Raw genomic sequence first — 26,766 nt, forward strand, 5'->3', positions numbered from 1 at the left:
CTTGATCAGTTTTACCTTGGCAGGAGGATTTGACGAGAGAGGAGCTCTTAGCTCTTCGGATCTGGTAGTTGGAGAGAAGACCAAAGGATATTCAGATAGCTATTGATAGGTTAAAGATTGCTAGACTTAGAAATACGGACAGGTTTGACAGCAAGCATCGCTTGTGGCCTAGAGCAATAGAATAGGGAGACTGGGTATTAGTCTTTGATAGCAGCCTTGAAAATCAGTATACTGCACTTTGGAAGATGGTGAAAAGATGGTTTGGGCCGTACATAGTCAGACATGTCTTTGATAATGCAACATATGAGCTGACAAAATTGGATGGGACAATACTTAGAGTGCCCATTGCAGGAAAAAGAATCAAGATTTTCAAGAAAAGAGATGATGAGGATTATGCATTGGAAGAATTTGCAAGAGAAGAGCAACAAGAAGAAACTCCAGTAGAAGAGACAGATGATATGATAGATAACCTTGCTGATATACCAGAAATAGTCAATGAAGAGATTGATCTGTACGTGGATCTTGACGACAATGATCATGGGTAGTTGGCTCATCCAAAGGATGCGCAGGATCAAAGGGGGTGGATGTCGTATTGCTGCGCATTCGAGGTGTGGAATCCACCAAAAAGTTGTGTGTGTGACATTTGTTACTTTGTACATACTTAGTCATTGTGTATGCATTTTTGTTATGTGTGGGCAGTATAGGGATTCTCACACACATAGCAAATTCATTTCACCAATGCCAACTTCATTTGCAAGTTTTTCAGCTTCTCTTCATTCCCATTTTCCATCCATCATAAACACGAAGTTCCTTGCAAAGTCTGAGGGCAATCTCCGGCCTTATTGGGCCTGAAAACACAAGTCATTGAGTGCACTATACTCTAACCTGTGCCAAAAACCAGATCACAACATTGGATACGTAAGATATGGTAAAAAGGTCAATGGGCTCTCTCAAATAGTGCAGGTTGACATCATGCCTGGATTCAAGAGATATCAAGAAGTTGATTTTAGATTAGTTCACGAGGCTTGGTATGATGCATTTATGACTGGATCTGTATTTGCTCAAATCTGCCTTATGCTGCAAGTTGACTTGAAGCAATTTCAAAATTCTTCCCTGGGAAAATCTGCAATAACTGATCACATCAACTGTATAAGCGCAGGAAGCATAACCTTAAACATCAGAACAGGGGATCTGTTGAATAGTGGTTCTCTGAATAGAGCTGGCTCTGAGATATTAAGTGTGGAAGGAAGCTGGAAAGGGGAAGAAAAAGCAAGGAACAAAAAAAAAAACAGGGGGAAGAGGATCGAAAGCCGGGAGGGGGAACAATGTCTCTCTCGGTGACACACAAACACACAGATATATGCACACATTCTCAGATATTTTCCTTTCCTCTATGCCATTAGAGATTCTCTACAATTCTCCATTCCCCGAGAGAGAAAAAGAGCAGTCCCCTGCTTCAGCACACCTTCCATTAAGGATCAATTTCACTGTACAAACACGTTCGCCTTGATCCCAATTGATTTGCTGTAGAAGGAAGTCTTTTGGATGAGAATTGTCTCCCTCACTGGCTGTATCAATTGCCGCAGGTGGTTTACATGCAAGTGTTATTACACTTGTGCATTCAGCCTATTAAGGCTTCGACATGCTTTCCTTTTAACGTAGAAAAGACATTTATTATCACATTTTAACGAGCCCAGTAAAGCAAGTTCACTGAGACCAAGGTTGGGATTTTTTTCCAAGGACGTAGGCATGGCGTCTGCTTAGCTTTCAAAAGTGTTTCAGCCGGGTGGGCTTCTGTCCACTCGCAAAAGGAGGGCCTGGTGTGAACTACATTGATGACAAACTATAACAGACCATGATATTTTCATATCCAGATACTAAACAGCATAGAATTGTAAACTATTTGGAGGAGTTGCATCATTTCTGATAAGATTCAGAGACTCTTGCTTTGACAAGATCAGTTATTTGCCTTTCCCTGTGGGTTTATTGTTAAGTTTGTGGGTCCATGGATCCATCCTTTGGTTGATGTTGCTGAAAGGACAACGCTGAAATTTCTGTCTGTAGTTGATAACTAGATTTATATTGTAGGTACTTATGTTGAAGGACGGATTCTATGCTCAGCTGAAAGCTATGGAGCAGATATCTTCACCAAAGCATGTACGAAGGATCTACTTCAAGTTCATCTTCAGAGACTCGGCATTGGGCCGAGGAGATAGTTCACCTATGGGTGGACATTGAGGGGGGGTGTTAGATATGATCAATGCCCCACCCTCATTAGGTGCCCGATGGTAAAGGGAATATTCCCTGGAATATTCCTTGGCCGACTAGTGGAGGCTTATATGGTAGATCGGTCAGGCCGACCTAACGGCCTTCGTGGGCTATAAAAGCTAAACCCCTTCACAGCCATCTATCATTCATCTTTCACCCAGTCAGAGTTGTTGTTCCAGCTAGCCTTAAGCTCTTCACCTATCTTCTGTCTAGATCGCCATCTAAGCTTCACACAGTGGAAGCGCACGGGTGGACAGAGCCATCTTTGTATCAATTGTTTGGAGCTAAAGAATTTACTGATTCTCCTCTTATCTATTGTGTACTCTCTATCTCTTTCTCAGATTCTGTTCGCTGCGCCGTGTAATTTTTACAAAGTCATCTACAAGTGACTAATATTTCTTAATGCCTTTTCAATGTCATTCCTAAGAGAGAAATACTTAAATTGGTCGATGAAGTCTTGTGCCTTTCTAATGCTTTGTAGGCAACCCCTATTAAGAAACTACCCCTACTATCTAAGTTCAACTCCCTGTAAATAAATCCCTTGTACTTGCATTGAAGTCAATTTAACACCCCGTTTAAAAAGGGGGGGATCACTTAAAATTATGGAAGCCAATCACATGGATTATTTTAAATATACCTTTTACACATTACTTACACACAAACGGATATCATGAAGAAGGAATATTCATAGTTGAATATAATAAGGGAGAATTTTATTCATGAAGATTTCATAGACAAATGATTTCAAAAATAGGCATTGAATGAAAGTCTTATACATACATTGAAGACCCTAAGGCACCCCCTAAGCTAGAAAATGTGAATTCAACAAAAAAGTCTCTATATGCACACTTTTTCCTCCTTGAATGATAACTATGGATCGTATACCATTTCTTTATCAATTTCACGCTCCAGACACCTCAATAATATTTAATTTATTTCCTAATCTTGGTGATGAGCACCTTATAATTGCATGCTTATAAACAATTGTTGTCATTTATTTTCTCTAAGGCTAATGGATAATAAGACAAAGAACTATAAGAAGGATGTGTGTTACTATAATCCTCATATGTTCTAAGAGACAAAATTGGTAGATGCAAAAATGCATATATAAACTCATAGCCTAGAAAATACCAAACTATATTAGGTAATACTAACGATAGTAAGATAAAGATCGAAGCAATGGATAGAAGGGCTTATTACTCCCAATGCTACTAGTATCCATGTATTTCTCACATGTTGACTTGTTATAGCTTAGTGCATTAATTCTTACTTTTATAATGGGTAATTTTGACTTTTTATTACACAAACTAATCAATAGTAGCAACAAGTGAAATAGTTATTCATATTTTATGCTAGACAAGGTGACCGCTTTGCTTGATCTCAATTTTTAGGAATGTCCCTGTTGTAATTGTTTATTTGTGGATGGATGCAAGAACTCTCTTTAATTCCACTAGCAAAAAACCTCTCATTGTATTTCACCTTATAAGATTGGTCCAAAAATTGTTGCAATGTAAGTATGTAGAAGTTTCTCCCATGATTCTAACTCTTTGGTGTCTTGTTACAAACAAGATTAAAACCTTTACCTCTCTCTTCAAGGTGATACTACTTTCACTTCACCAAATTAAATTTTTATTTTTATTAGGGAATCAAAAAATTTGTTAAGGTTTTTGTTTGAAGAGCTCAAGGAGCAAAATCTCCACAATGAAATAAATAGTCACCATCAATTAATCTGTGTTACGTCTCGTGTTTAGCCTTACAGTATTTGTCTTGGTACTATCCATAAACTTGATCATGCATCTTTAGATTTTTATTTATAATTTCTTTTGCTAGATGTGTAGGATTTGTTTTAAAAGGGAGAAGACTAATGTGTTGTTTCAATCATCATTAGGACATTATACACAAATTTATCAATGGTTGGTGAAACTTTTCTTTCCTACATAGTCTTTCCTTAAAGATTTTAGAAATTAATTGAGTTGCAAGTAGAAAATATTAGTCCCTAATATTTTCCTTATTACTTACTGTTTCCATTATTATATGCCTGATTTTGATTGCACTTTTTATTTCTATGCATTATCTATGAATAGAATTAGGGGTTTCTTGAAGGCAACCACTTGTCTTGACTTAATTGCTAAGGATGACACAATGAAAAGTTTTCTTCCATAATGCTTATAAGGAAAAGATGCTAATCCTTTTCATATAATGCTTCCTTGATCTCAAGAATAAAAGGAAGGTGCGATAGGAACCTTAGGGATAGGATATGTCTAGAACTCACTTATGGATTTAAGTATGGGTATTTATATTCAAAAGGACTTGCAAATTTGATTTGAAGTGTGAAAAAATCCCACATTTATGTTGAATGAAGTTCATAATAATAATCAAAGTGATATAAAATGAGAATATCTCTTACTTAATATTTGTATAAATGAGCTCATTCTATATATTCTTCAACATAAAACTACTTATAAATTAAGTAAATATTCTAGAGTCCTAAAAGAAATTTCATCCTAAGTTTTGGCAATTAATGTTAATACAAAAGTGGTGTTAATAGATTTTTGTAAGAAAAAAAACATGAGAATAAGTCACATACCCCATTCATCTGATGATGTGGTGCTTTTACTTGTTGGTGGCTGACGTTTATTTAGCTTCACTGATGATCCTTCCATTTCAAAAATTGACATTGCGATGATAGTTGAAAGCAATAAGACAAGGACGACACTTTCTTGTGGTGTTACCTATCAAACATTCCATATTTCAAAGAGATGTCACATAAAACTTACTACAATAATGAATTAACAAACAAAACTAGAGAACCAAAAATGTTATGTGAAAAATAGAGACCTCCACGACACCTGTCCGCCAGTTGAATAGTGCAGTTGCATTGCCAATGGGTGCATCAAGAGCATTGAAGCGTATTAGTGTCACAAATCCCGCCTCATCTTCCTCTTTTGCCCCTTTTACCTCATAATCAAGCCTTCGACCATTAGCTAACCGCACCTAATAGAATTGCAGCCATGTTAGAAAGTATTAGTCTTCATTTCACATCACAAACCCTAATCTAAATGTGGGTTTTAGTAAACAATCCTTGCATCATGAGGAGTATCATAGTATTTCACTTATTGTGAGCAAAGGAGTGGTGTATTTGGACAAGCATTATGCTTCTAAGGTAGAGAGAGATAAGAATTATCTCCATAGATGCCTAATACTCCACAAGGGTTGTACAAATGTGTTACATATATATTATGATTCATCATACCATTATCTTATAGTAAGAGAGAGATGAGAATTACCTTGGATGCTCTGTAAGCAATGATAATGTAAGGCATAAGAAGTAATAGATGAATAGATGTCTTCCTAAAGGGAACTCATTAGGGAATTCTTGCTTTTAAGATGAGAGACTTACTCATTCCCAAGTAGCTTTTTCTTGTAAAGCAGGGGAATGGGTGGGGCTTGCAAGTCCAAAGGCCCCTTTTTATGGATAGCTAAGAGGAAAAAAGGTGTTTCACATGTGGGACAAAAAGCAATGAACCGTTCTCTTGAAAGTTCTTGTGAGATGAAGAAAGAGGAGGTTTTTCTTTCCACATTGATTATAAGGGTTGTACTACTACCTTACAAGAAAGAGGAGGTTTTTCTTTCCACATTGATTAATATTCTATTATAAGGGTCGTACTACTGCCTTACAAAAAGAGAAAGAGGAAAAATACATTGGATGCCCCTTAGGCATCATAAACTTCTTTTTGCCATAACTACCACTACCTTACTGGGGTCATACCACAACCTTGTAGGAATAGAAGGATTACTATTGGGGACAATACATAAGATTTTCATAAACTTCCCACCATCGCCATTAAATTCTTGAGAGTGGGCATTACCTTTTAAAGGGAGATTTTGGGTCTCCATACAGCTTGTTATAGTTTACAAACTATAGACCTTCTCTTCATTCTAAAGCTATGAAGGCTAGCACCAATTGTTGCAAATGACTAATAACTAGGTATATGGAGACATACAAACCCTTAGAAGCTATTCACCATCCCAATAAACAAGGCATTGCACTATACATAACCTTGTGTATATTATAATCAACATCGAGAGCCCCTTCAATTACAAATGACTTCTCAAACTAGACCCACCCACCTACTATGCACAAATGACTTCTCAATTATAATCAACATTGAGAGCCCATCAATTACATATGACTTCTCAAACTAGACCCACCCACCTATTATGCACAATTCAGTTACCACTACTCCATTCTATAATATCAAAAACAAAGAAAGCGACAATAATTATATCTATCAAACTCTTGATATATAATGAGATACGGTGCTTGTACAATCCCATTATATATCTCTAATGTAGAGAGAGGTGGGAATTACTTTGGATTCCCCATTTACTTATTGGGGGTAAAGGTTCATGTGCCTAGCTGCCCATGTATTAGCTACACTTCCATTACCCACACACCTATACACTATAGGTGGCAGGCACCCATCACTATCACTTCATTCTTTATTCTTTCAATGATATTTGAATAAGGGGAGGCCAATGACTATTGGATTTTCCACATCTTATATCTCTTTCTTTTGCTCTCTTGCTTTTTCCACCGTAGCTCTTGCTTTATCTTGCAGTCTCACTCCCTTCAACTAGTATTAAAGCTAAGCTAGTTTGCTTTAGCCCATGAATACCTACAATAGTTTATCTCAGGGAAACCATGGATCCTTCACTCCAAGGTATCTATTGAGCTACAGCTTCTTCTCATCCCTTGAGACTTGTTCCACGGCTTCATTTGGCTTGGTTGAGCACCTTAGAGTGCCTCTAGAGCACCACCATCACCAAAATTAGTAGCAACAAAGGGGAATGAAATCAGCATGATTGCACTAGCAGCTCCCCCTCCTATCTCTCATCAAGCTAGCCATGTCCCTCAATTTTTGGAGTCTTTGAGCACTTGGGCATCGACTTGGGATTATACTTAATAGTTTAAGCCTGAGTTTAGGCATCATTTGGGGCTCTTGAGATCAGCCATTGTCTCACAATTTATGACAATTTGCTGTAGTACAAATAGGAACATCCATTACCTCATTGTTTGCACTTCACTGATGCTACACCTATGCATTGATGCTGGAATGCTTGGTACCTTGGGTAAGTTACTCATGAATATATGTGTGCATCACGTGGGTTCAATAAATGTATTTTCAATACTATTTTAATACATTTTTTACATACAAAAGGGTGTAATATAAAGAGGTTATTTATAGACTGAATAGAAAATGGTTATGTTTTATTCAAGAAAATTTTACAAATAAGGATATTTATAAATAGGCTTTAAACACACGCGATGTAGACGATATGCATATAGTAACTTCCTCGATCTTGGTACATGTCTTGAGATGCTTCTTGAATAGATTTGAGCTTTCTTTGCTTAGTTTGAAGCAGGGTTTTTTATTGTATATATAGTGGGCAACAAGTATTTCACTTGAAAGCCTTATGCATTGAAGGCTTACATGCTTCTCGGGTATGACATATGCTAATGTACATACTTAGCACTAATGTATGGGCTTAGATATGTCTATGGTGACATTTGAGGATCTTTCTAAGCCACATTGGATGTGTTGGCATCTTGGTTTTATGCTTCCATTGCTTTTGTCATTGCCATTATACAGGCTTTGAGAGTGCATTGGGTTTTAAGATTCTAGCTTATGCTTCATGTACCTTGGATGCTCTCATGTCATATACTTAGTGTACTAAACTGAAAAAGCTCATTTGGCATTCGACTTTTGTTCTAGCAGGAGCCACTACTTGATGCTTGGATGTTACATAGAGCCTTTGATATTTGTAGTTGAGCTTGAGTGTATTACAATGAGATAATGAAACTCATTGTGGCATGTACATGCTCTCTTGATATGTATTAGATGCAATTACCCTGGTTGTGGTCCAATTTGATCTCTTTACTTGGATCTGGAACTTATGTCTATCAAGGTGTTGTTAGCAGTATTTATATGCTTTTGGGTTATGTATTGACATTTGCTCAATGGATTATGCATTTGGCAATTCTCTTCATTTACTCTTGAGACTTACCCTTTGGACGATGTCTATGCCTATTGCATGCATGGTTACTAACACACTTCCGTTGTGATAGTCTTCAATTCGGAGTGTTCCTGGCTTCTTCATCTTGATTGCTCATAGTGGTTTCTTGACCTATTGCTATAGTTTATTACATCAACCTGTCATTTTTTTATCTATGCATTCTTTATGAGGGCAATCACTTGTACTTGACAAATTTTTTTATAGTAGTTTGTGGACAACTCATTACCTTAACAATCTTTCTTGTTTACAACTTGACTTGGTAGTGATTTTGGGGCTATTTTGCAAGAAATCATAGTAGTCTATTTTTCCATTCTGTGTACTTGCTTGGTCTCATTATGGCCAGTGCTTCTCATAACAATGATATCTTCCATATTGAAAAACTAGATGGGACCAACTATAGCTATTGAAAAACATAGATATGGTAGATTTTGGTACATAAATTACATGTTAGACTACTAAAAAAATGAGGGTACCAAATCCAAAAACATTGGGGCCGAGGATTGGGCTGAATTGGATGAGCTATGCAAGTCCACAATCATTTTATCACTCTCTAAGCCAGTTCACTACAATGTTGGACTAATAATCAGACTGCATATGAGCTTTAGATATAGAATAAGAATCTTTATGACAAGCAAAGTCTTGCATCTCAAATGTATTGGCTTTTCCACGATGGTTGTATCCTGGCCACCATAATAGATACACATAGCAGCAGCGCCCTTCAAGTGCCTCATGATACCCTTAACGTCATCCCAATGCCATTTGCTAGATGTAGTCATATAGTATAGCACAACTCCCATTGCAAATGCTATGTCAAGATGAGTGGCTATCATGGCATACATCAAACTACCCACTACGGATGCATAAGGGATCTTGGCCATCTCTACCTTCTACTCATCAAACTGCAGACAATCAACCTGACTAACCTTCATGTGAGAAGATACAGGACAACCAATAGCACATGAGATTGAGTTCAAGGATCCTTTGCATCCTTTATTTTTTCTTGGTACTCTGCCTGAGTCATGGGACACTTTCCATATGACTCTATGATGTTGTGAGAGCCCTCTTTACAAAGATGTAAATAGAAATAATGTAGATTCTTCCCATAGGTAGGATCGAAATGGCCATGGTAGAGACTCTCAAAGGTCTCAGTCTAGGACACACGGACAGTCTTGTAGTAAGTCATGTGGTCATAAGTTCGATCTTACTTGTCCTTATTGTGGAAAAGCAGGTCATATTCAGCCACAATGCCATAAAATGCGCAAAGACAAGTGCAAGGAAAAGGGAAAGGGTAAAGTACAAGACAAGAATGATGATTACAACATTATGCCTTGCAAGTCTAGTGTCAAGATTGAGAAGATTAATGTGGTGTAGCCTCATGTGTCTAATGATCTCATATTGGTAGCAGCCTCTTCCTTGGATGCTTCACATCTGACTCATGCTTTGTTAGATATACTCAATGTTCGTTGATAGATTCATGGGCTTCCTTTCATGTGATCCCTCATAGAGAGGTTTCCTTTCATGTGATCCCTCATAGAGAGGTTTCACTCCTACTGCAATATGGCTAGATCTGTCCATTTGGGGTAATGACTTGGCATTGGAAATAGTTGGTATTGGTGATGTCCAAGTGAGAAATAATTGTTTCTTCAAGTTAATCCATCTATTATTCCTGTGTTTGAAGTGGATATGGATCAAATTTTAGCCAAATATATTATGTTAGCTAAATATCTATGCAAAAACTTGTAATCTTGTACAACAAACTAGAAATTTTGGAGAAGAAACCAATAATATTGCGCAAGAAAATAGTATCATTGATCAGGAATACATGAAGCTTGATCAAGAATTGTAGAATTTGTGAAAGAATCAACATAAAGAAACATTGGAGAAAGCTACAAAACATGCTATAAGTCTACCAGAGTAGTTGAAGATGATGTACAACAAGTATGATTTAGGCAACATGTTCACTCTTTATGATATACATCATGTACCAACTCTCCCAAAGAGCCTTATCTCTGTTGGCATCTTGGATAATGTATGTTATTTTGTCTCTTTTGGTGATTCCTCATGAAAGATTACCCGTGGGAATCTTTTTATTGCATATGGTGCTAAGTCTAGTACCCTCATCCCTTGCTTATGTCTAGAGATCAATTGGCCATGCTTTGATTGTGGTTGTAGTTCTATATGTATCTCTTGGGAATCGTTTCCTTGGGCATATATCTTTGAAAGGAATGAAAATGCTTACTAGTTTGCAGTATCTTTAGTCCCTAGACTATAAGTGTTATGAGTTTTTTTATCATTGTTTATATGGCAAGTAGACCTATAGTATGTATAAAAAGTTTGGGATTAAGCACATGGGTGAGCCTTTGGCTCTTGTTTATTTGGATATATGTGGTCCCATGCCCTATCAATCCCTAGGTGGTGTGAAGTGTGTTGTCACCTTCATTGATGATTACTCACATAAGTTGTGGGATTACTCTATTAATTAGAAATCGGATGTCCTATCTACCTTTCAACATTGGCTTGCACTTGTTGAGACCTAGTCTGGGTATAGGCTAAAAAACATAAGGACAAATAATGGGGGTGAGTATACCTTGAAAGCTTTTGAGTAGTTTTACAACGACACGGTATTAAGCGTCAGTTGATCGCCCCATACATCCCTCCCCAAAATGGTATTTCCGAATACATTAACATGATTATTTAGGAGAGAGTCTACAATATTTTTAACCATGCAGGTTTATCATAACACTTTTGGGTTGATGTAGTTACTACTGCTATATACTTAATTAATAGGTCTTCTTGCACTGCTATTGATTGCTAGGTTACATAGGAGGTGGACAACCTCTATCATATGCTCATTTTCATATCTTTGGTTGTGAGCCATTCTACCATGTTTTTAAGGACAAGTGCAATAAGACGGATCTTAAGTTTGTGAAATGCATCTTTCTTGGTTATGGTGATGTAGGTAAGATGGGCTATTACCTACAAAATCCATAGGCTTGCCAGGTTATCCGCAACCATGATGTAGTTTTCCATGAGGAAAAGATGCATAAGTAGCTTGAGTAGGTAGTTGAGGTATGCCAAGTGTTCTTTCACGAGGGGCCTCTTGCTTCCATACATCTAGGTAGATAGCCTGCCATAGTTGATGCTCCGATGGCCCAAGATCCACCTATTATGCCGGATCAACCTATTTTGAGATGCTCTATTAGAGCTAGACATCAGCTTGAGTGATTTACGCCCTCCATTATGGTAACAAATGTAGGTGAGCCTCTCTCTTATGATGAGGCCATGCATAGAGATGATAGTCACTTATGGGATAGTGCTATGTAGTCGAAGTTTGACACCTTACAGACCAACCATACATGGGATTTGGTTCCTTTGTCTAGTGGCAAGAAGGCATCGCCATGCAAGTGGGTATATAAGTTGAAAAGTATCCTTGGATGCCCAAGCCATCTTACATGGTTAGATTGGTAACTAAGCATTTCAAGTAGGAACATAGTGTTGACTTTGATTAAGTCTTTTCTCCTATGGTCAAAATGATGACTCTACATTTGGTACTAGCATTGGTTGCTTGAGATGGATCTAAAGACGGCTTTTCTACATGGGGACTTGCATGATGAGATTTATATGCAACAGCCTAAGGGATTTTTTTTGCTCTATCTATGCAGAATACATAACAGGACAGAGAATGCTTCATGGGGTAAATACTCGATATCGCATCTAGAAACCATGGAAACTTAGAACTAACCATATAGAAGCATAGACATACTATATTCAGAACTATAGATTAGAAAATGAGAAGTACAACACACAGAACATACTGCAAATGAGACAAAGACACCAAAGATGATGGCGCCAACTCCAAATTCTCTTCATAATCAAATAAATCCATCATACATCAGGCGTAGACATCACATATGACTAGATCGATGAGAAGAATACCCAAAATGCCTTATCAAGTCACATTTTTGCAACAATCCCAAAACTGAAAGGGAAGTGGAACCCAGGAGGAAGAAGCTTGGCAGTGAGAGTTATGGCAGATGGAGAGCAAGAGCCAAGAGAGAGAGAGACTCAAAAGTGGGAACTCCAACAACCACAATGTGTGGCCAGACCTTCCTTTATTCAAACTGTCACTAAAAGAATAAAGAATAAGTGACTGTGATGGGTGCCCGCCACCTGCAGTGTGCAGTGGCGGGTTTTGTCAATGTAGTAATACATGGGTAGCTAGGCAGAGGCACCTTTACCCCCAAGAACCTCCTAGTTAAAGGTGAATCTGCCCCAATGAGAGAGAAAAAAGAAAAGACAATACAACATGTACACATGTAAAACAAGATGAGAAAAAAGACGTCATCCCATCCAATGCCCATCAACCTCCCGAGGAAGGCAAAGCGCTCAGTAGTGAGGCTCTTCGTGAGCAAGTATGCAGGATTTTGCTTAGTCAGAATCTTGGCAAGGTCAATAGACCTGTCCTCAGCAACCTCACGAATGAAGTGATACCTCACCTCAATATTTTTTCTATTCGCATGGAAGACCAGATTCATGGCCAACTGAATGGCACTCATAGAATCTGAATGCACTGTAGGCATAGCATCTGTCATACCAAGGCCTGCAATCAAACGGCCTCACCAAATAGCCTCCTTGCAAGCCTTTGTGGCTACAATATACTCGGCCTCTGTAGTAGAAAGATCTGTACACTTCTGCACTTTGGACATCCAAGAGATAGCCCCTCCAGCATAAGTGAACACATAGCCAGAAGTGGACTTCCTACTATCTGCATGTCCTGCATAATCAGAGTCAATGTACCCCATGACGCCTATATCCTGGCTGCCATAGCAAAGGTACATATATGTTGTGCCCTTCAGGTACCTCATGATAACCTTTATGGCATCCCAATGTTTCTTGCTAGGTGTAGCCATATAAAGTGCCACAACCCCAATTGCAAAAGCTATATCTGGACAAGTGATTATCATGGCATACATAAGACTGTCCACGACAGATGCATAGGGAATCTTGGCCATCTCGGTCCTCTGCTCATCTATCTGCGGACAATCGGCCTGTGAGACCTTCACATGAGAAGATAGTGGACAACCAATAGGCTTAACATCCTGCATACGGAATCACTCAAGGACTTTACGGATGTACTCCCTCTGTGAGAGATAGAGTAGTCCCTAAGATCTATCGCGTGTAATGCGCATACCAAGTATATGAGAGGCATGTCCCAGATCTTTCATCTCAAAGCTCTTCTTGAGCTAAGCCTTAAGAGCATCTAGCTTCTATGGCGGATGGAGAGCAAGAGCCAAGAGAGAGAGATACTCAAAAGTGGGAACTCCAACAACCACAATGTGTGGCTGAACCTTCCTTTATTCAAATTGTCACTAAAAGAACAAAGAATAAGTGACTGTGATTGGCGCTCGCCACCTGCAGTGTGCAGTGTGCAGTGGCGGATATTGTCAGTGTAGTAATACACGGGCGGCTAGGTGGAGGCGCCTTTACCCCCAACAAAAACTGTACTTCATGAGGCCGTGAACTTCATGAGAAAAATAGAGGTTGCCTCACACGTAAGACTACCATAACTAAGGTCCAACCATGCTAAGGGCGTAATACATGATCCATGAAGTGTGAAACCATGACCATGGCTAACACTTGGCATAGCCTAGCACAGCCATGACTCGAACCCTTGCATGATCTATGAAGTCAAAATGCTTGGACATATCTAGTGAGAAAATTTATGCCTTACTCATAGCCTTGCACCATGAAGTACGCCACAAAGAGTAACCATAAGTAGAGCCTCTCTAGTAGGATACCTATAGCCTCCTACTGCAGTTGCATAATCCCCTCAAAAGACAATCAAAACAAAACATAAAGGCATAATCCTAGAGGCATAGATATTAAATATGAAGTAAGATGGATAAAGAAAGAAACAAATCTGACAATGGTACATCAAAGTAACTCATGAACTATGAGGCTCATGAGCATCATGGCAGTCCGTAATAGACTGCTCTTGGCCATGGTGCTCATGTGATCCAAGAGGTAAAACATCCATGTCATGAATCTTATCCACTGTAAGCTCCCTGATCTACAACTAGTAATGAATATCATGCAATAGATCATTAATATCAGCCTTGATAACATCAACATCAGAGACATCCATAGTATATCATAGAGAATGAATATATATAACTATAATAGAATAAGTAGATTACATCTCCAAGTGCAAAGAATAATTGCATTGACTTTGAAAAATATCAGTGATGCTCTAGCATTTTCATCATAATAAATGTATGGCAATGTAGCACCCAATTTGGATCTTGAATAACACATTGCATCCTAAAAAAAATATGTAAGATAATCCACAACAACTTGTAATTGTTGATTTTCAAGTACTTGGAACTAGTAATCATTATTTATTGTCGTATTTGTTGTTTTTGAGGTTGCTATAGCACTTCTGACTGTATTTCAACTTGTTGTAGTACATTTTGCTGCTGTAGAAAGTGCAAGAATTCAACTTGTTGCTGTAGGTACTGCAGAAATTCAACTTACTGATGTAGGTACTATAGAAATTCAACTTGTTGTTGCATGAAGTTTGGTTGTTATTGCATGAAGTCAAGATACTGTTGCAAGAAAAATACAAAGATATGAAAAATACCTTGAGATTATTGATGCAAAGTGTATGATGATCAACCTTGGCAAGACCATGGGTAAAGAGCACCAATCATCATCATCGTCATCACTTGAGCTTGAATTAGAATCTGAATCGAAATCCAAAACATATTCATATCTTTCCTTGAGCTTTTCAATTGCTGTAAGCAATCTCCCAATATGCTTAACACTTGAACAAGACTTGACTTTCTTGCCTTCACAATCATCATGTCATTCGTAAGCATCATGAAGAATATCCTCAAAACAATCCAACTTCTCCCATGCTTTATCCATCTTTGAACTTGAAGCCTTCTTTATTGTTGATGAAAATCTCTTGTGGATACCATTAAACTCATTGCATAAATCAAACATGCAGAAATACTTGCATGATTTTTCATCTTCACAAGATCCATAAACATAAGAACAATGCTTTGAAGTATGTCCAGACTCAAAGCAAATTTTGCATCACTTTTTCTTTTCCTTTGATTTACCCATTGCTTCAAGTAGTTGTCACTACTTCAAGCAATTATCATTGCTTCAGGTAGTCTGCCTTGCTCCATGTCTTGATAAAAAATTCATATTTTTGGACATTCTACTTCATACAGAAACTATGCTTCATGCAAGAAGCTGCTTCATGGAGGAATCTGCTTCGTGCAGGAATTCTGCTCCATGCACAAATTCTACTCCATGCATGAATTCTACTTCATGCATGAACTCTACTTCAAACAAAAAATTCATATCATGCAGAAATTGCACTCCATACAACAAATTTGAATTTTTGGCCTCAATCTTTGCCGTTTTTAATGGTGTTTGAACACAGAGACATAGGAAAGTAATGGCAAGATATACCAACAGAAAACCCTTAAAACTCCATACAAAAAATATGTTTTGCATTCATAAAACAAAGTCTTTTTTCACAAATCTCAAGTACTTCTTCAAATCTCAGCACAAATTCTACACCTAAAAACCTTCCAAACTGCATATAGAAAATTAGGTTTTCTTCCCCAAATAGGATCGTTTTTGACAAAGCTTCAAATTTTTGGCATCAACTGAAGTCATTTTGCCATTAAACTTCCACACCAAAGATTTAGAAGAGCATGGTAGGATCACCAAAGTGTTGCTGCCCTATCTATGCAGAATACATAACACGACAGAGAACGCTTCATGGGGTAAATGCTCGATATCGCATCCAGAAACCATGGAAACTCAAAACTAACCATATAGAAGCATAGACATACTATATTCAGCAATATAGATCAAAAAATGAGAAGTGCAATAGACAGAACATGCTGCAAATGAGACAAAGACACCATAGATGATGGCGCCAAATGCTAGATTCTCTTCATACTTAGATAGATCCATCATACATCAGGCGTACACATCACGTATGACCAAATCGATGAGAAGAATACCCAAAATGCCTCATTAGGTCACGTTTTTGCAACTGCCCCAAAACTACACTTCATAAGGCAATGAACTTCATGAGACAAATAGAGCCTACCTCACACATAAGACTAACATAACTAAGGTCCAACATGCTAAGGGCATAATACATTATCTATAAAGTGTGAGACCATGACCATGGCTAACATGGATTTGAGGAAAAAGGTAAGGAACACCTAGTGTGCAAGTTGAGAAAGAGCCTTAATGGCCTTAAGTAAGCACCTAGGAAATGGTACCACAAGTTTGATGCATTTATACATCCACAAGGATATAGCCATAGTGTTATGGATCTATGTTTATACAAAAGAAGGCTCATGATTTCGGTACTCTATGTGGATAATATGCTTGTTGTTGGTGGCAAAGCTCATGATGAGCTGGATGCCTTGAAAACTCAGCTCAAGAAGAGCTTTGAGATAAAGGGCATGGGACATGCCACCTCGCATATTCTTGGGATGTGCATCACACGTGATCACTCTAAGGGACTTTTTTATATGCCACAAAAAGAGTATATCCAACTTACAATCCTTGAGCGGTTTTATAAGTAGGATGGTAAGCCTATTGGCTGTCCACTTCCTTCTCATGTGAAGGATATAGTTAGGCCAATTCTTCGCAATCTAATGAGTAGAAGGCCAAGATGGCGAAAATGCATTATGCATGCACAGTGGTCAGTTTGATGTATGCCATGATAGCCACTCATCTTGAAATAGCATTAGCAATGGGAGTTGTGGCACACTATATTGCTACACTTGGCAGATGGCATTGGGATGCCATGAAGGGTGTCATGAGGTACTTGAAGAGCATGGCATATATTTTCATATGTTATGGTGGCCAAGATACATGAGTTGTGGGGTACACCAACTTTGATAATGCAGGACATGCATATAGTAGGAAGTCCACCTTTGGCTATGTCTTTGCCTTTGTTGAAGGTGTTGTTTCTTGGATGTCCAAGGTATAGAAATGCACGGCCCTCTCTACTACCGAGGCTGAGTATGTTGTAGCCACTAAGGCTTGCAAAGAGGCTCTCTGGTTAGGCTACGTCTGGTGGTTGGCAGACCTTGGTATTATTGATATTGTCTCTACACTACATTTAGATTCTATGAGTGATGTTCAATAGGCCAAGAATCCAATCTTCCATGCGAAGATGAAGCACATTGACGCGTATTACCATTTTATCCAAGAGGTCATTGAGGACAAGTCCATTGAGCTTATCAAGATCTCAATTGATCATAATTCTACATATTTGCTTACTAAAAGTTTGTCAATGGAGCATTTTTCCTTCCTTAGGAATTTGATGGGCATTGGATGAGATGATGTATTTCCTCATTCTATTGTACTTTATGTACATTTGTACTTTGCCACTTTTTTCTTGTTCTCTCCTCACACTGGGGATACATTCACCTTTAAGTGGGAGGTTCTGGGGGTAAAGGTGTCTGTGTCTAGTCGCCCATATATGGCTTACACTCACAAACCCACACATCTATACATTGCATATCGCAAATGCCCATCATTGTCATTTCGTTTTTTATTATTTTAGCAATATTTGAATAAGGGAAGGTGAGTCACACATTGTGACTATTAGAGTTTCCACCTCTTGTGTCTCTTCCTCTTGCTCTCTTACTCCTTCCACCATAGCTCTTGCTTCTGCTCATGGGCTTCCACTCCAGGTTCACTCCCTTCAAACACTCCCTATTTTTGTCAAATATGAGAGTAATATTGCTCTCTAGTAATAAGCTTTTGGATCACTATCCAAAATGTGTGAGTTTGCAAAATGCAGATGTTTTTTACTTGCAAAATATGAAGTGACATTGACATTGATTGCATAAATATGGTTAATAGATAGTTTAGCACATTAAGAATCCTTAGAAGCCTACAATCCAAATTGAAATGGACAACATAGTTTCTTGAAGCTAACATTACTACACATTAGAGTCACCATTGAGATCCCATGAATTAATGAGGAATTCTCAAACTAGACCCACATGAAAATAGATATAGGATATCTCAATCGATGTGGAATCATCTCATCTAATGGAGAGAGATTAGAAGAATCCAAATTACATTTACTAGATTCAGGCCTTTTAGGTTGGGCCAAGTACTTTGAACCTAATAGGCCTTAACTAATTTTAAGCTATTAATAAAACTTTCTCTCCCTCCATCCTTTCGCCTCTCTCTCTCTCTCTCTCTCTCTCTCTCTCTCTCTCTCTCTCTCTCTCTCTCTCTCTCTCTCTCTCTCTCTCTCTCTCTCTCTCTCTCTCTCTCTCTCTCTCTCTTTGTACATGCATGCATGCACACACATGCATGCACGCGCATGTGTGTATGTCCATGTGTGTGTGTGAGTGCTTCATGGCAAATGCTATATACCTGGTTTGCAAGGTTTCCTTTGAGTTCAAGGAGTGGTCGAATATTCCACAATGGATCGTCAATATTTTTGTGAACATGCAATTGAGCATAGTTGTCAAAGAAAGCCCAACATCTTCGTGTAGAAAATGTTCCTCCATCCAAGAGTTGTTTGGCGTTGGCAATTGTATTTGCTACATGTATAGCAAATAGTTGAAATGATTATGCTCATATTTTCATCATTGTTAAAGGAAACCCAATAAAAGAACAAAAATAGTAAACAAGGCATTTATGGCAACAAATTAGGGGCATTGAATGTGGATATCATGATGATGCACACAAACATGTGTATATGGTAGTGTTCAATATGCATACATATACATACATAAGAGTTACATACATACATACATATATATATATATATATATATATATGTATACATATATATGTATATATATATATATATACGTACGTACGATTTGTACATATGCATATGGTGAATGCACTTGAGCATGCATATAATGAACAAATTGATTGATGATGAATGATATGATACTAGGCATAAACATATAACCTTGATGTGTGTGTGTGTGTGTGTGTGTGTGTGTGTGTGTGTGTGTGTGTGTGTGTGTGTGTGTGTGTGTGTGTGTGTGTGTGTGTGTGTGTGTGTGTGTGTGTGTGTGTGTGTGTGTGTGTGTGTGTGTGTGTGTGTGTGTGTGTGTGTGTGTGTGTGTGTGTGTGTGTGTGTGTGTGTGTGTGTGTGTGTGTGATGACATGAAATGAAATGAAATTATATATTACTATCTGCAAAAGGCCAAAATGACATATGAGACCATGAGTTACAACCATATGTGTGATGAGACAACTATTTAAAAAAGAATGGTACATGTAAATGGATACTAGAATAAAGTTAAAAGCTATAAGCTAATTACAAAAGGAGAAATGCTAGCTACAACAATTTATGGTGATAAAACCTAATAAACAAAAGCCAATTCTAGGAGCATCATGGAGATACGTATGGCCTACCAAGCACTAATCTCTTGTATTTGCACATGCAGGTGCCACTAACATCTATGTTGAGGTTTAGGATGTCTACATCAGCCAAGATGGATAGCTCGATTAATCAATGTCCCTTATATAGATTAAAATTGTGGTAGTGTCAAGGTCCCCTTGATGATCTATGAGGTGTCTTGGATATACCCTCTCATGTAGTGCCAAAATCCCCCAAATGAGCACATTAAGGACTCCCATATCATGTAGTTTGTGTAGCAATCTATCTCTTATTAGAGGCTTTGTAGAAATCCAAAAAGTAGCAATAGATCCATTGGCCATGAGCTCTACTCTTCTAATAGTCATTATTAGTTTGAGAATGTGATTCCATGTAGAGAAGCCTCTCCTAATTTAGCTTGCATATCCTTGTGCTCTAAGGACCCACCTCTATCCACCTTCTTAGCTCATGCTCAAGAATGGAGGTGTATAGCTTGATCAATATGTTCAATATGTGGCTAGCCATAATAGTCTTATAGTTATTAAGTTGGGTAGGTCACTTGGCTTGAGGATAGGCAAAATAGTAATAGTACTCTAGCTCTCTAGAAAGCCTTTATACATGGCTCCATTAAATATGTAAGCTAGTAGTCTCACCACCAAGTCCTTAGAATGGATCAAGTGCTCAGCTAATCCATTGTGATCTTGTGCCTTGCCTGTATTGAGTCTATCAAATAGCATATCAAACAATACTCTATGTAAAGAAAGTGGAGGACTCTAGGCGAGGCTCTGATGGATAAGGTAGATGAGGTTGACTTGCAAGACTCCAAGCCTCTCTAGAATCATAACTCATGAATAATGAGTGAATAATTGGGATAAGTCTCTCTCCAATTGAGCTAAAGATGCTCTCTTTTTCCACTATATGAGACATCTAATGAGTTGTTCAGTCTGTGTGGGTGGTGGATCCCAATGCTATCTCTCTTTATATGCAAGCTCTAGTCTACTGACACTCATCATCATACTAGATGTTCCCAGGAATCACCTTGAAGGAGGATCTCTATGAATGTCGAAAGGCTACACCTACTTCTATGTGTAGTCTCATTGAATCGTTGGGTGAGCTCCTATATGGATAGCTAGGTTCTACTTCATATATAATTGAAGATCTGTGTTGCATACATATCCTCTGTCTCTCTGGAGAACTAGTATCTTAAATGTCAATGGACCACATGATGGGTCTCCATGGGTGAACTAGAGATCTACACTCATGACAAGTATGATCCATTGCAACTTCGATGAGGGGTGGTGAGATTATGAAATCCTCAATACGAGATACATGCATCAAAGGGGCAAGTACATAATCTCTCATGCAAGCACCATGTAGCATGGATGACATGTAGGGGTATCTAGCTAAGCCATTGAGTATGGCTAATCCATGTGTTGTGTCCATCTCAAGAAGATACCTCCCATATTTTGTGAATTTCCCTATGTCCTAGGAGGTTCTCTCCATTTATAGCTCTGACACATCACATCCTACTCTTTAACCCAGAGTCTAACACATTTCCTCATATGCATCAATGAAAGACTCATGATGGCAGTGTCATGGAATTAAAGTCCCCTACTAGGAGACTTTGCAATGTGGAAGCAGAGGGCAAGAGCACACTCTTTCAAGCTCTCCCCCATATCGTCATGGGTAGTCTTCTTACCCTACTCTCCAAGTAGATATATGCATAAATCTTTCTTCATGTTCATCAAGTTATATACCTTCTTGACACCTTGTGAACCACCTTCTCATGCATTTTCAGCCAAATCACTTGAACAATAAGTGCTCTCACTTTCCATTTTATTTCTTCTTCCAATGTGTCATTGATGATTATTGTTGTGGATGTATGGGCTGGTTGTTTCAATTTCTTGGTCATTTGAATTCATTGCTCCGCTTCTATAACCTGCTTATGAGTTTTCTTGAGCATCTTTGCTCAAGGAGTGGCTTCCTTTGCTGTGTTCTCTTTCTTTTGGAGTTCATGTACTTGCTCTTTAATTGGATTGTTCTCCAACTTCTTCTTGAGGAGTGCAAATTCTTCATCTTAGGCTTCTATCTTTAGTTTGAGCTCATTGATCCTTTCATTCAGCTGATTGTTTATTGTATTCCGTCCATTATCGGATTGCTTTTTGGGCTTTGTAGGTGGCGTTTGTGGCCAACTGTTCAATCTCGACCCGTTCCACGATTGTATTGAAGAAAGCACCTAGTTTGCAGGCTGAAACCGAGAGAGAGAGAGAGAGAGAGAGAGAGAGAGAGAGAGAGAGAGAGATGCAAGAATTATCGGTGGGGATGTTAGTGATGGATTTTTAGAGTTTGGGTGGTGGGGTGGAGAGAGAGAGAGAGAGAGAGGCAGGTCAAGAAACTGATGCTAGCTGGGAGTGCCGGCCCCCAGGGCACTGTGGTGAGACAACAGGGCGGAGTTAAATCGAGAAGCTGCCAATGGTGACATCATCCTTACGAAGGTGACATCCAGGTAATTGAAGCATAGTCGGTCAAAATTAAAGGGTGAATTTTGACCCCAGGGATGCGATGGGCGAGTAGGGCGAGGCGAGGGCTGTTGGGTCGGAACGAACCAGACTGGAAAGGGGGGTCTGGGTCAAACGCATCTGGTCGGTGACCAATAGACCATGCACTGCAGCCATCACAGGCAGAAGACGCGACTGTAGATTTTGAGGCAGCATCATTGACAATAAATATGAGAGAGAGAGAGAGAGAGAGAGAAAGAGAGAGAGAGTGTGAGTGAGTGAGTGAGTGAGTGAGTGAGTGAGAGTGGGAGTGGGAGTAGGAGTGGGAGTGACAGAGAAAAAGAGAGAAACCTGGACACCTTCCCACCACGTAATCCCAACCTCCTTGATGAACTAAAATGTCATTTGCCTTCCCTTTGGATGTGATGTGACTTCCTTCTGAGTAGCTGCATGACAAACACACATTTGGGTAATAGAGTCAATCAATACACAAACACGTCACTTTAGCACAATACTTATGATGGCTAAGTGGTAGAGTAACACTTTGTTGAACATTTTATCCAAGACTCTTAGTAAAGATAAAGTGATTGCTCTCAAATGGGTAATGACCTATGAAGTTGAAGAAGCATAAACTACAAGTGTCAAGATTCCAAAAGGCCAGACAAAGAATTTGAAAGGCCTCGTAACATGTCAAAATTTTGATGAATTATGTGATCATGACTTGGCATTCCAAACATAGAAAATCTGCACTCGTGTTACCAAATATATCTTCCTATGTTGGAATTCTGGACATGGTTTATGCAACCATCTTCCAATGTTGGACATAAAAGAATTCTACCATCTCATTCTCCCTTCTACAACCATGTGCCAACTCTAGTTCCGTAGATGTCAACAAAGAGTATTACCGCAAGAAGAGGCATTTGTGCATGGTGGGTAGGGTTACCTTGTGCGAATAACGAAGACTTCACGATTGGCATGGTCGAGCACAGTTCTAGACAGCCACAGGCCCGGGCCATAGACGGTCATGCGACCCTCGTCATTGGTAGGGAAGGAGTTGATGGCGCGGAGCAAGTAAGGCGCAGGCTGGGGCGGTGTGATGGACACAGACAGGCTGAGCATGGAAGGGGGGCTCAACTGATGAGTACTGATGTTCCGGTTCTCATGGTAAGAAGACAAGGACGAAGAGGAGAGGGCTATCCATCCCTCGTAGGAAAGAGTGGGCGAGCGGAGCAAGGTCTGCCACGACACGTTTATGCAGCCCAGGCACTTGCTCCCCGCCACCTTCTGTGCCAGCGCATTCGAGCGCCTGCAGAGAAGCTCTAGCTGCACACCTCTTGTCGATAGCTCGCTTTGGAAGCTCCACTGCTCCCTCCACTCCGCATGGTTTGATGTGTACGCTATGGTAGGCGTTTCTAGTCGCAGATTGCTAGCTTTGTTTAGGACTCGCATTCGTACTCGCACCTTCCCCTTCCCCTTCCCCTGCATAATCCTTGCTCCCCTTGTTGTGATTGAGACCTATTCATCCAACGATAGTATTATAACTTTGACAATGAAATTGCAAATCCATTCACTCACCGTATACAACATGACTAAACCTACAATGTCTGTGCGCTAGTCATTGGCCCTATGCCTTAACACACATACATAACACACATGCAATACTTTTCCAAAGAATGTTAAGACTTACTTGCATAACTTGGCGTGGCATTAATAAAGAAGTATCAACCATGCTTATCATGGGTGTTCCGATTGTAAGAACACTCGAGCCAACACTTGGGATCATAGATGCCATTGGCAACACCATAGTAGGAGGCTCTCCCCGGTACATTGCACCAGCTCTCTCATATAGGCCACCGAAGGTTGTTTGCCAATGTAACCTTGTTTCATTAAACCCCTCATCTAATTTATAACCAGCTGTTCTATCTGATTCTGTGTCATCATGATCCAAAACTTTACCGAGAAGCTTCAACATATCTTCCTTATATGCCTTGGGGTGAAGTTGATGAGCATGCCACATCAAGTCAATATCATAGGTAGGAACCAAAAAGACATTACAATTTGTCTTTTTAAATAAGAATAAGAAACCTTTGTATCGATCGTTTGCTACCCGTAAGAAGCTCTTATCCCTCATGTGTGGTTGGGAAACCTAGAAGTAACTCCATTAGTTTGGCACTAGCTTTAATATTTGAGAGGATGATTTTATTACATGCATACATATACGAGTAAAGAATTGCACATGTTCATATAAAGATATCAACTTTGCACTTTAGGCACCTGGTAGTAAAATTTCCTCTGCCTTGCTACTGCATCTTCTAGATTGTACTTGATTTTTCGTGTTGTGCGCTCTTCTACATTTGCATCTACTTGAATAGAGTTGCTAACCATGCTAGTATTGTAAGTAAATTTGATTAGGTCAAGGTCATACTCTTCATTTGGGAAGCAATCCTCCCATAAACTCTTTGATGTCTCTACTACTTCATCCCAAGTGTCATCATCGGCAATGGGAGCGAAGGCGTCTAGAACTTGCCCGTAAAGGGTCTCACAATCCTTGATATATTGCACCTAAGAGAAGAAAAAACGATGTGTTAATAATCTCTCTCTCTCTCTCTCTCTTCGAAGCCTAAAAGTAAGCTATTCTAGGACTAAGTTGCATTTTTTTTTCCTCAGATTCAATGACTAAGGCGTTATACTTGTTATATTTAGCAAGCGAGAAATTTGGGCACATACATATTGAAGAAATGAGATCTCTCTCTCTCTCCATTCGTGGATGAGCTACACTCTCTCTCTCTCTCTCTCACAGACACACACAGTCATTCATTCATATGCGTAAGTCCTGCATTCCGCACAGAAGTAGATCTGACGAGTGCGTGGATCTGATGCTAGCTTGAATTCATGTCTTCAACCGTGTGTAGAGTGTGGGTACATATGTGCATAAGTATGATTAATCCGTTTCTAATCAATGATTGGGAGGAACGAGAGGGAGAGAGAGAGAACCGGGTGCAGGCGGTGACAATGCCAGATCCAGGCGCAGTCGAGGGGGGGTTGAAGAGGACGATGTTGATGCTGATGTTGAGAGAGGAGGGGGAGCCAGCAATTCTCGTACCTGGATTGCAGGCCACATTCAGCTGATAAGGATTGCCGTTATTCATCAAAAGTTCTATAAAATGAAAGGATTGCCTTTTATCAGATCTATAAAGAGAGAGAGAGAGACCTGTGGATGGCACGGGCGACCGCGGGGCCTCGATAGAGGCAGGGGAGCTGGTCGACTCTCTCCAAGAGTCGCAGCATCTGCAGAGAACAGGAGACGAGATCCACCCCAACCGGGATGGACTGCGCCTCCCTCCATCGACTCATCTCCGCCTGTGCCTCCTCCATCGCCGCTCTACCCTCTTCGCCTCCCCACGCCTCAATATCCACCTATGACTTGAATGGATGCTGTCGATACTCTGCAGTATACTATGGCAGGAAGAAACACTGGGCGCGAGTTGCAGGTCTTCAGGAAAGAGAGGGTGTGTGTGTGTGTGTGTGTGTGTGTCTAGCGAGGAATCAGGACAGAAACGCTCCGTCAACGACGTCCACGGTAGAGTATCACTTATTTATCTGGAATCTTATCGTGACAATTTTTCGCGCGCCTTGTTGGAGTCTTGCAAGTTGTTCCTCGGCCATGCCAGTTCGGAGCCAACAAATCAATTGACTTGACTTTCTTCTATAAAATATTTTAAAATAAATAGAACTAGCACTCCGCGCTTTGTCTTCAGGGCAGCTCCAAATAGATGGTATCAATGATCATGGTCTTCAGCCAGAGAAGATGAAAGTTGTGCATATATTCATCAACGATGAACATAAAGTCCATTTGGCTACTCTTCTTTGAATAATTTCCTTTTGTGAGACTTGCTATCAATGAAAGTGAGCCTCCTTATTTCCACATGCCATGATGTAGAGATTTCAACCGAACCATCTCACATACATTGTACTTCTCTAGCAAACATGGCATTTGGTGCAACAAAACAACACAACAGCAGTAGGAATGCAGCCCATCAACAAATTGTAAAAAAGTAAAAGGTGCAGGAAATACAGTGCACACAATACATTGGCCAACATCCATATTCAATTGATGTAGCGCAACCAAGTGTAGCACAGATCATGACATTCCATCTTCTCCATCGAGGAGGGATTCTCCTTGAGTGTGATTGAGTTACAATATGGTTGTAGACACGGGATGCTACATGATAATATTGCACATATCCCCCACAGATGCCTTTGTGTAACTGAACAAATGGAAGATTCGGAAGGTGCTCAACCACGTGCGCTCGAAGTAAACTAATTGGTGCATCAACCTTCAAGAGCAATAGATATGGTGAAAACCCTCCTCAGAGTTCAAGAGAATTCAAATCTTCTGTAGAGTAGAGAAACATATTATCATTAGTATCAATAATATTGTCATCACTATAGTAGTGCTTTACATCTCCTTGCAACAAACATAATGCTTCCAAATTGATTTGTTCCGCCTCTACATCCCTT

At 39.4% G+C, this 26,766-nt stretch overlaps 1 protein-coding gene across 4 annotated transcripts in view; it reads right to left on the bottom strand.

The window, feature by feature from the left end:
• LOC148037031 (glycine-rich domain-containing protein 2-like) overlaps positions 1-25,845 on the bottom strand; it is a 63,164-nt gene extending 37,319 nt beyond the window's left edge. For 2 of the 4 annotated variants that reach the window (XM_087675970.1, XM_087675969.1), the window contains exons 1-9: positions 25,457-25,843; positions 25,240-25,348; positions 24,520-24,807; positions 23,933-24,391; positions 23,189-23,760; positions 22,597-22,691; positions 18,784-18,953; positions 5,107-5,262; positions 4,856-5,000 (exon numbers count right to left, since the gene is read on the bottom strand). In XM_087675970.1, the coding sequence (XP_087532096.1) occupies positions 4,856-5,000; positions 5,107-5,262; positions 18,784-18,953; positions 22,597-22,691; positions 23,189-23,760; positions 23,933-24,391; positions 24,520-24,807; positions 25,240-25,348; positions 25,457-25,620 (2,158 nt within the window). In that variant the 5' untranslated portion in view covers positions 25,621-25,843. Of the gene's footprint in view, positions 1-4,855; positions 5,001-5,106; positions 5,263-18,783; positions 18,954-22,596; positions 22,692-23,188; positions 23,761-23,932; positions 24,392-24,519; positions 24,808-25,239; positions 25,349-25,456 lie in introns of all 4 variants that reach the window. The other 2 variants (XR_015690564.1, XR_015690563.1) reach the window with 2 other exon arrangements.
• Between the last annotated feature and the right edge of the window lie 921 nt (positions 25,846-26,766).

The sequence above is a fragment of the Lygodium microphyllum genome, chromosome 4 (genome assembly GCF_053477565.2).
Source record: "Lygodium microphyllum isolate KBCC chromosome 4, Lygodium_microphyllum_v1.1.10, whole genome shotgun sequence".
NCBI classification, from domain to species: Eukaryota; Viridiplantae; Streptophyta; class Polypodiopsida; order Schizaeales; family Lygodiaceae; genus Lygodium; species Lygodium microphyllum.